Genomic DNA, 11,710 nt, shown 5'->3' on the forward strand with positions numbered 1-11,710 from the left:
TTTATCACCCTGGGCTCGTAGTGCCATGGTTACTTGAAACATTACCATTCTTTCTGGAGCAGAAAAACTATTCAGCATAGAGACGGGTGCATTGAAAACGATTAACTTTGACGATAAATTACACATAATAATTTCTTTTATATACATTATAATACGCTAGACCTGTAAATATACTTAAGCTTGTATATTATAGAATAGAATTTATAGAATGCGCCCTGCGTGGCACAGTAGGAAATGTCTTGTTAAATTTGAGGGAGCTTAGCCAGAGCCCCATCACTGACAGCTGCCCTATAAATTAGTGTATTTTATTATTACTATCATTATTGTTATAGAATAGGTTCTGAGAAATAATATATATATATATTTAAAAAAAAAAAAAAGAAAACTTTGACGAGAATTGCACGACTGACACTTCTTCATTAGGTACAATGTAGCTAGAAAAATTTAGAAGATTTGATATGAGCCCGTGTGTGGTAGTATCTAAACCCATAGTGAACATTGAAGGTAATTTGTAGCAGAATCTGAACTCATTCTTAACATTGCAGGTATTTTGCTGCAGATTGCAGTTGTTGGGATATTGAAAAGTGAAGATATCGAACAGCGACAACTCTCATAAATCCTGTATCATATAAAATATAGAATAAGGAGAAGGGCAAACACGGACCACTGACTTAATTGTCCGTAGCCTTCCTAAAATTCTTATTGTTGCGTATCCAATCAGTTGAGAGATATAAACGTCACATGTAGGTGCTACACAAATATCTCAAGTTCACGATGGAGAAGATGAAATCATCTCGTTTGTCATAAATATGTTTTGTAAGTTTGCTGTTGACATCCATGTTCAATGAAATATTCAAATATGAAACAGATATGAAAAACTCGACATATGAATAGAAATGAGTATTGTTGATAGATAAAACGTTGTCGATATATATATGAATGTCGAGTTAAAGACCAGAGATATGTTTTATTCTCGTGCAGAAGCTTTTGAATAAATTTCGCCTCAGGATACAAATACAGATCAGCTAATAATGGAGCACAATTCGTGCCTATGGGAATTCCAACAGACTGTTGGAAAACCTGATCAAAGACTAAGATTACTTAATATTGCCATTGAGAAACTCTAGTATCTTTTCAAAATCAACTTAAGAGTACTCGTGCGTAGAATCAGAGTAGTGTTTAACAATGTAATGTTTGGTATGGCTGATCACAAGATATATACATTTTCGAATTCAATGTTTCCATTTTTATTGAAGAAACAGCCGTCTATGATGTCAAAACTTCTGGTCCTTAATTCATCATGAGAAATGGTCGTGTAAAGTGTTGAAAAATTGTATGTTTTTTAATCTGTGGATCTTGGAAATGTTTATCAAATGATAGTTCTTTGGAACATGCAAGGTGAAGATAACGAACAGTGATCCATCTCATAACTCCTATATTGTTATGATAACAACAACGATATGCACATGAATGAAAGTGACAACAGTTATCAACCTCATAACTCCTATAAGCAATACAAAATAGAGAGTTGGGCAAACATGGACCCCTGTACATACCAGAGGTGAGGTCAGGTGCCTAGAAGGAGTAAGCATCCCCTGTTGACTAGTCACATCCACCGTGAGCGCTATATCTTGATCAGGTAAACGGAGTAATCAAAATGAGTGTGCCAAGAACATGAATATGATTTTAATGCGACACAAAGCAATAGTTATCTCATGATAAAAATGCGTATAATGACGCCCTCCGAGACCGTCATATGGCAAAGAGAAGCGTTAAATTAAGTGTTATAACCAATGTTAGAGTATTTGGAAAGAAAATAACATGCACATTTTTTCTGTCTTTATATCACACGGGGATCCTTTCCATATCTCGGTATTTCTAAAGAATTATGGAATTATTTTCGTTAAAGAATTTAGAGAATTAAGAGAATTAAAGAATTATTTTCATTAAGGATCACATTATCATAGTTCGTGGCCATCTTCAAATCTTCGTTTTTAGCAATGTTATATTCATGATCATCATCCGGAGTCACCTGGTGTCATGTGACTGTAAATGTGTAGATCTTCAACCGGTACAGCGTTTTTCTCTAATAATTGGTTATACAAATGACCTTCGTTTTCCCCCATGTCATTCTGTTCTGCAGTAAGCTTTGTGTTTGTGTATAAATGAGAGTTTGTATAATCCTTCTCCTTGTCGATGTCCTCTACATGATCATAACATTCATTGTCCTGCAGATTTTCTTCTTTAACATTCTTCTGGTCTGGTTTTAGTACAGAATAGTTGTCATTAATCGCATTTCCATTTGTGTTTAGTTTGGGTTCAGTTAACTGTATTTCGTCATAGGTAACTAGTTTTCTATCATCTCCACTTCTTGGTCCATCCTGATCTTTGTGACATATTTTCTTTCTGTGGGAACAAATTATGGTACCTGTTTAGCTTTTCTACTCACATTTCGATAAGATTTAATTCTATTATGTGACTGTACACTAAATACTGGAACATAGGAAATGTTTCATGGAGAAAGTAAAATATCGGAATTTAGATTTTTATGCTGATTGACTGAAAATATTTCATCTGGTGACCTAACGTCTTCATGGTGTTTGAACATTGGTCGATAAGATGAAGTCATTTAAACTAAGAATGCTGTGCAGCATTTATGTAAACAGGGGATGCTTACTCCTCCTAGGCACCTGATCCCACCACTGGTGTGTCCAGGGGTCCGTGTTTGCCCAACTATCTATTTTGTATTGCTTATAGGAGTTATGAGATTGATCACTGTTCGTTATCTTCACCTTGCATATTAATGACACAAGGGAAGGGAAGGTAAAGGTTGTTTTTTTTTTTTTTTTTTTTTTTTTTTTTTTTTTTGTTGTTTTTTTTTTACAAAATCATAAACTTCCGTAACAGGCACGTGTTGTAACTGTTGGTCACTTATAAAAAGAATTTGGGACCAACACACACTTCACATCAAAGAATGTAGCTATAAAGCTTCGCTTACAAGGAATCGGAATTTAATCTATACCAAACATACAATAAAGATTTTTCTTTTTCTTTATCTAAAGATACCAGCAGCGTTTCTACGCAATGAATTTACAGAAAAAAAGGAATAGTAGTGCAGCATTACCTTAGACAGAAGAAAGTGACGCCAACAAAAATGGATACGGCTACCAGACTGATCACAACAGCCACGACTGTCTGTGTATTGATACCTGCAGTGAAACAGAGAAGAAGCATAACATAAAGGGACGGAATTGAAAAAAATATATCATTATTTTGGAATATATACACTATTAAAGGTCGCAAAAATTTCCCCCTGGAATTTCATAACTAACGAGACATTTGTCGAATCATCAAATTAATATATTCCTGTGGGTGCTTGGTATTCGTTGTTTTTCGTGGTACTTATACACTCACGAATTCAAATCCTTTACAAACAAGAGAAACTGAATTAAAACAAACAAAACAAATCCCCATGAACATCCTTATTTTTCTTTAATTTGGCGGCAAAAGGAATTTGATGGAGAACAACCTACGTGTTTGAGAATGAATTGAACATTTATTGATTCCGACAACGTGGTAATCCTTTTCTGTGACTGTGGTAATGTAGCTGAAAATGAGGACCTCAAATCACTTATCTTAAAAAGAGAACCTCAGTCTTTCAATAAGCAACAGAAATTCATCTCTATTATGAATTCTGTTGAAGATTCTGTCAGACAATGAACTAATATGAAAAAGAAGAACTTGATAACTTGTCAGAATATATAAAGAAGATAAGAGGAATATTGAAATCACGTATTAAACACAAAAAAGTGCAACATCTATCCTTCGGTGTTTACTAAACCAGAAGTGATAAAAGAGTTAGATAAGTTACATAAAGAGTAAGGTTAGGTTCCAGGTGACAACGCTTGTGACAATATTGTCTTTGTTTGTAATCATTACAACTGTATATAAACGAACTTGGCATTAATTCCACATTTGGAAATCCACTGCCCTGTTAAAAGATGAAATTCAAAATCACGCTTCAGTTTTAAACACATTTCAAACCCTAGTCCATGAGGCAGATGAATATGAAATACCGTACCTATACTGGATTCATAACCTTCACACAAACCCCTACAACGCTACATTGTGTTATGAGATTGATCACTGTTCGTTATCTTCACCTTTCATTGTTGGACTCAGTAATTGTTCTACTAAGTCCCTACATGTATCTTTCCTCCTCACGAAAATATTTACAGCTGTGGAGGGGAAAATCCAAACACACTGTGTCACAACATATGCCAGAAGTGGTGTAAATCAAATGTGGATTATAAATATTCTAAAGAATTTTTAGTAAATTTGAAATCACAAAGCTTTTCTCAAATCAACAATATTAAAACGTACGACTTTTCAATACTTTACACGACCATTCCTCACGATATATAAAGACTAGATTTTTGACATCATCGATAGTTGCTTCTTCAACAAAAATGGAAAAAGAAAATATTTGTATCTATTACCAAATTATTGAATTACTTTGTTAAATATCACTCTGATTCTACGCAAAAGTACTCTAAAGTTGAAATAAAAAAGATGTTGAAGTTCCTCATTGACAATATCTTCGTAGTAGTCTTTGATAATCAGGTTTTCACTACAGTCTCTTGGAATTCCCATTCGTACAAATTCTGCTCCTTTGGTAGTTGACCTATTTGAATAAGCCTGTGAAACAGAATTTATTCAACAGCTTCTACATGAGAATGACAAACCTTCAGTTTGAAAATTAGATATATCTTACTATGGTCTTGAACTCGAAATTTAGTTATATCTTACTATATCGATGACGTTTTATCTGTTAATAATGCAAGGTGAAGATAACGAACAGTGATCAATCTCATAACTCCTATAAGCAATACAAAATAGATAATTGGACAAACACGAACCCCTGGACACACCAGAGGTATTAATAACTTTCATTCATATATCCATTCGATATATCCCTGTGAGCTCTAAATAGAAGACACCACAGAGTCCACTTCTGCTTCATACTTAGATATTTTATTGAAAGTAGACATTAACGGCAAACTGACAACTCAACTGTATGACAAACGGGATGAATTCAGCTTTTCAATCGTCAACGTCCCATATTTATGTAGCAATATTCCATTACCACCCGCATATGGTGTTAATGTCTCTCAACTCATTCGATACGCAAGAGCTTGTTCCAAGTGTGATCAATTTTAAATCGGGGCAAACTACTAACAAACAAGTTAGTGTTACAGGGGTTTCAAAAGTCTCGTTTAATGTTAGCATTTTATGCTTGTTATAACGATCTAGTTTGCCATTACAACCTGTCATAATTTTGACAGTAGTACACACACACAGATATATATAGAAATATATATATATGAAAAAGTGAATGCTGTCTGGCGTGTTTCATACCAATTGTTAGACCGTTCTTTAGACACTGATTTTGACGATGGAATACTCTGTTTACCTAATCAAGATACAGGGCTCATGGCGGTATGACCGGTTGACAGGATATGCTTACTCCTCCTAGGTATACCCAGGGGTCTGTATTTGCCAAACTCTTCATATGAAGATTCGTTTTTGTTGTAAGGTGTACATTGTACACTTATCTTGTAGGAGACGTTGTACACCGTCTCTGACAATCCCCTTGACGCGCTTATGTTTTCTTTTGTCTTTTATTATTGAAAACGTAACACCGGCCAACCATGGTATATATATATATATATATATATATATATATATATATATATATACTTTATGGTGTGTGGGGTCACGTTTTCGTAGATTGAAAAAAAATTACATGTTCGTGTTTGAAAGTTGTCGTTGTTTGTGCACGTGGTAGCTCATTTTCTCCCTTTCCTGAATTGGTGGACAAGTCTTGCCATGAAATAGACAAAAATCCGACCCCCGTAAAAATAAGTGCTTGTACAGCGTCTGTTTGACACTTCACTCTTATTTGGCTTTTTGTCATTATACAGCATTTGTAAGATTTGTGTTTCCCTTTTACCCACATTTTTGCATTTTCCTGTTATACATGTACGTGTGAGATCTTTCTTTTTACATTTGATTTTGCTTTTGTCATTCTTTGAAGGCGTCACGTGATCAGTGATAAAAGATGTAGCGTGGCTCGCTGACAACGTTGTGGTTTTCTGTGAGGTAAAATAAAATTGACGATTAGCTGTTGGCATTACCAATATTGAATGAGTTTGGTGTGCTATTCAAGCACTTTAGATATCGATAGGGATTGAATTAAGTAATCGGGATCCGCGTTTCAAAAATATGGCAGACTTAAATGCAAAGTAGTGGTAAATATCAAATATAATTTGTTATCAATATAACCTGACATTGAAATATCTTGAACCTCATCATTTGTATGGTATCATACATATTTTTTTATTTCCATTTTTTTTTTTTTTTTTGTGAATGTCGGCATTTTCAACCGACATAGAATGTACAGTAATATTCGCAAAAACTGCCCCCGCGCGAACATTTCAAGATTTACAGTATATAAATACTATTGTTGGTTGGCATTTTCATCTCTAGTGCAAAGTTATTTTGGCATTGTGATGTCACAATAATGCTGTTGTCTAAGTTTTCATTACAAAGTCATGTTGAAATGTAAACATATAATTTTGAAAGTTAAATGATTTATTATTATAATAATAATAGGTTTTATATAGCGCTTATTCCAGCGTATGCTGCTCAAAGCGCTTTACAATGCATTATTACCCCGGCAGACTTTATACCAATCTAGAAAAATATGTTTCACTGTCTATAGCCAGTTACCCCTTTTACACTTGGGTGGAGTGAGGAAAATTCATGTAAAGTGTCTTTCCCAAGGACACAACGTCGGCCCTGCCGCGGCCAGGACTCGAACCCACGACCTTTCGGTCAAGAATATGACAGCCTAACCACTAGGCCACCGACGCCATATTGACAAATTTGAGTAAATAGCGAAGAATAATAGTTTTGAATCACCGACATTAACAAATAAAAAGTATGAAATGTTTTTTTTATTCTGAGATCTCACTTGATTGTTGATATTCTTTATCTGACAGAGAGCGGAACGGTTGCTGCTGCAGCTGATAGAACGACACGTGCTGTTTTCACAGCGTGTACAGTTGAACTCGACCACTGATGATGGATCGGGTTGACTTCCGTCTGTAATCATAACGAGGCTTTGTTTAAAATAATCATAATATCAATAATATGATGAATAACAACCGAACACGGAAGAAACGTTTTAGAACGTCATGATTTTTATTTCAAGAATCGTAATAAATATTGGGTCAAATTCTGTCTGACGAGTTTCATACTGATTGTTAGACCGTTCTTGGCACAATGATTTTTAACTACGGATAACTCCGTTTACCTGATCAAGACCGACAGGGGATGATTACTTCTCCTAGGCACCTGATCCCACCTCTGGTGTATCCAGGGGCCCGCGTTTGCTCAACTTTCTATTTTGTATTGCTTATAGGAGTTATGATTGATTACTGTTCGTTATCTTCACCTTTCATAGATTTGTTTTTGTTTATTTTCAGTTTTATTTTTATTTCATTTACTTATTTTCAGTTTTATTTTTAGCTTTTAGTATGTAGATATGGTATGTATGCAACATACCTTCACATACTATTTCAAATTATATCTGTATAATACGGCTGCCTGTATATATATTATCAGGACCACAATGTAAACTAGTTTTTGAAACTAATTGCGCTGTCCTGTTTAAAAAATCCAAGTATGAACTAGCTTTGGCTTCTTCAAATAACGTATTCAAAATTCAGTGGAACAGAGTAAAGTTTGTGTGAATATGATGTGGACCTAATTGTCTGTTGACTTAACGTAAACGTGAATCAAGTGTGACACCGTGTATACTTGGTCTTTTATATTAACGATGTCCATGTTACCGCTAACGTCTTGGTGTGTTTGGAAAAAGTCACATCACATTCAGGTTATTTCCTTGTGTAGATTTCCTACATTCTGTACTTGTCTTGGTGTGTTTGGAAAAAGTCACATCACATTCAGGTTATTTCCTTGTGTAGATTTCCTACATTCTGTACATTATCATTGCAAATGTAAATATTTAGCAATATGAAGGTGAATTATTGTGTTTGACAAACCTGTAATGGATACTGCTGTCCCTACTCGTACCAGTCCACTCCAATGTTGTTCGCCACGTAATCCGGTAGTATTACAGAGAGATACACTCGACGGTAGCGATTCATTCCTCTCCTTACAATAGTTTGTAGAGAATTCCCAAGTTTCTGTTTGGTTAATGTGCAATCCCGTTTCACCATCTTGAATTTTTATATAATGTAAAATACAGATATAATATAGTAAATCATTTATGGTTGTGATTTTAAACAAAAATACAGGTTTCAATGTATGAGTTCCCATATGGACAATGTGCGATCCTTTTTCACCATCTAAAATGTTACATTGTATAATAAATCATGTGAAGTTCTGATTCACAAACGATTTTTAAAAAAAATAATAGAGATTTTAATAAAACCACGGCAAGATGTTATTAGATGGAATGAAAACAATCAACCGTAAAAAAGATGATGGTTATTTTCCTGCATTGGGTATTTACCGACAGCATGTCTGAGAGTGTGAATCGTGCAGTGACGAAATGAATGGACAATATCTTCCTTTGTTCAGAGTGGATTGGCCCTTGATCTTTAACCAAGTGACCTCAAAATCAATAGGAGTCATCTTAGGAAGTACCACTGTACCAAGTTTGGTGTCAATCAAGCAAGTGATTCTCAAAACATAACAATGTATTATTGTGTACAGTTTGACCTTTGACCATGTGAACCCAAAATCAATAGGGTTCATTTACTCCTTACGATGTACCATTGTACCAAGTTTGATCTATGTCTAGGAAAGGGTTTTCAAGACAAGAATTGTTCTACAGATTGACCTACCAACCAACAGGTGCAAAACATTATGAATCCTTCTTTCAAAAGGGAATACAAAATGTTAAGTAGATTTTAGTAAGATATCTCTATTGAACCAAAGGTAAATGTATTGAACTAACAGCGGCACTTTGAGACACATAATCGAACATACATGTGTGTTACTGGGACACTCAAACAAACAATTTGTAAACTTGTCATGATTATTTCATCAGTTATTTTTGTCAATCTAATTATAGACATATAATCTTAAAGTGATACATATTGAATTTGACACATAGCCCACTGTGGGTAAGTTTTCATTGCAACTCACTGTAATCAGTGAGGGTGGGGAGTCCTCACAGTTTAGCACCACACAGCTGTGTGAAGGAACTTGGCTTAGTATCTCAGTTTCTACAATACAAAACAATCTTTACACGTGGTAATTAGTACAGATTTCTTCTTCCGTTATATTCTTGTAACATATGTTATGTTGATAAGCTGACTCTTACCTCTATAAGTTTTGAACACATTGAATGTTGATGTCCCTCCGCAATATAGTCCCAGTGGCGGGATATCCTTACACGGTATAGTACAGAGATCGTTAACAGCTGGATCTGTTACATTAGGATATTCAACACAACGGCACGAAGTATTCTGTAAATATAAGCGTCTTATTCTCTCTTCTTGAGTGTTTATGGATGAAAGTTTTGATTGTTTGTGGGTGTAAGTTTTGAGTATTTATGGGTGTAAGTTTTGAGTGTTTGTGGGTGTAAATTTTTAGTGTTTGTGGGTGTAAGTTTTGAGTGTTTGTGTGTGTTTTGAGTGTTTGTGTGTGTTAAGTTTTGAGTGTTTGTGTGTGTAAGTTTTGAGTGTTTGTGTGTGTAAGTTTTGAGTGTTTGTGGGTGTAAGTTTTGAGTGTTTGTGGGTGTATGATTTTAGTGTTTGTGGGTGTAAGTATTGAGTGTTTGTGTGTGTAAATGTGTTTAAGATTTGAGTGTTTGTGTATGTCAGTTTTGAGTGTTTGTGGGTGTAAGATTTGAATGTTTGTGGGTGTAAGATTTGAGTGTTTGTGGGTGTAAGTTTAGAATGTTTGTGTGTGTAAGTGTGTTTAAGTTTTGAGTATTTGTGTGTGTTAGTTTTGAGTGTATGTGAGTGTTAGTTTTGAATGTTTGTAGGTGTAACTTTTGAATGTTGGTGGGTGTGTAAGTTTTGAGTGTTTGTGGGAGTGTTTGTGTGTGTTTGTGTGTGTGTGTAAGTTTTGAGTGTTTGTGGGAGTGTTTGTGTGTGTGTGTGTAAGTTTTGAGTGTTTGTGGGAGTGTTTGTGTGTGTGTGTAAGTTTTGAGTGTTTGTGGGAGTGTTTGTGTGTGTGTGTAAGTTTTGAGTGTTTGTGGGAGTGTTTGTGTGTGTGTGTAAGTTTTGAGTGTTTGTGGGAGTGTTTGTGTGTGTGTGTAAGTTTTGAGTGTTTGTGGGAGTGTTTGTGTGTGTGTGTAAGTTTTGAGTGTTTGTGTGTGTGTGTAAGTTTTGAGTGTTTGTGGGAGTGTTTGTGTGTGTGTGTGTGTAAGTTTTGAGTGTTTGTGGGAGTGTTTGTGTGTGTGTGTAAGTTTTGAGTGTTTGTGGGAGTGTGTGTGTGTGTGTGTGTAAGTTTTGAGTGTTTGTGGGAGTGTTTGTGTGTGTGTGTAAGTTTTGAGTGTTTGTGGGAGTGTTTGTGTGTGTGTGTAAGTTTTGAGTGTTTGTGGGAGTGTTTGTGTGTGTGTGTGTAAGTTTTGAGTGTTTGTGGGAGTGTGTGTGTGTGTAAGTTTTGAGTGTTTGTGGGAGTGTTTGTGTGTGTGTGTAAGTTTTGAGTGTTTGTGGGAGTGTTTGTGTGTGTGTGTGTAAGTTTTGAGTGTTTGTGGGAGTGTTTGTTTGTGTGTGTGTGTGTGTAAGTTTTGAGTGTTTGTGGGAGTGTGTGTGTGTGTGTGTAAGTTTTGAGTGTTTGTGGGAGTGTTTGTGTGTGTGTGTGTGTAAGTTTTGAGTGTTTGTGTGTGTAAGTGTGTTTAAGGTTTGTGGGAGTGTTTGTAGTAATAGTTCATTTTGAGAGTATTTCCTTATATAGATAAGAACAGCATAAGTAGAATTTCTCACCTTAACAATGAAATGCTGACTCGTATTACAGATGTCCTCACACAGAGTGATAGACGGGTAGGGAATCGTGTGTCGTACACTGGAGAGTGAAAGACTGGGATTCACCTCATCAATGCAACCTATAAAATTTAATTTACATTCATAAAAATTTTGAAAACATAATTTTTCTCATGAACTTCAACAGTTTAAAATTTTATTTCAGTGCAGTAGTCCAGATAACATTACTAACGGTAAAAAGGGGAGTTGTACATTTCTATTTTTATGATGATAATACCAGCTCAGGAGTAATGCTTTCTTTGACATTTTTAATTCAGACTATTTAAGTGTGTCTGCAATTTGAATATAAAACTTATACGGTATCAATTTTGATGCACCAGATGCGCATTTCGACAAATAATGTCTCTTCAGTGATACTCAACCGAAATGTTTGAAATCCGAAATAACAATGAAGTTTTAGAGCTATTATAGGGGAAAACAGTGTGCCAAAAAGGTTGCGTGAGGGAGATAAGCCTTAATTTTGAAATGAATTTATAAATTTTACAACAGCAATAAAATATACATTCGTATTTTCAAGCTAGTAACGAAGTACTTAGCTACTGGGCTGTAATAATAACGAGCGTTATTCAAATAGCTTTGACACCGTTGTGTATAATGAACACAATAGACGATAGAAATTAATA

The 11,710-nt window shown here is 35.1% G+C and overlaps 1 protein-coding gene across 1 annotated transcript; it reads right to left on the minus strand.

The window, feature by feature from the left end:
• Positions 1 to 1,658: 1,658 nt before the first annotated feature.
• Positions 1,659 to 11,281, minus strand: LOC125671347 (uncharacterized). The gene is made up of 9 exons (XM_056161378.1): positions 11,260 to 11,281; positions 11,031 to 11,149; positions 9,419 to 9,563; positions 9,189 to 9,320; positions 8,130 to 8,306; positions 7,037 to 7,167; positions 6,068 to 6,155; positions 3,125 to 3,209; positions 1,659 to 2,406 (listed from the first exon to the last, which is right to left on the minus strand). Exons 1-9 carry the CDS (start codon positions 11,279 to 11,281, stop codon positions 2,019 to 2,021), a joined length of 1,287 nt encoding a protein of 428 aa, XP_056017353.1. The 3' UTR covers positions 1,659 to 2,018.
• Between the last annotated feature and the right edge of the window lie 429 nt (positions 11,282 to 11,710).

The sequence above is a fragment of the Ostrea edulis genome, chromosome 4 (assembly GCF_947568905.1).
Source record: "Ostrea edulis chromosome 4, xbOstEdul1.1, whole genome shotgun sequence".
Classification (NCBI taxonomy): domain Eukaryota; kingdom Metazoa; phylum Mollusca; class Bivalvia; order Ostreida; family Ostreidae; genus Ostrea; species Ostrea edulis.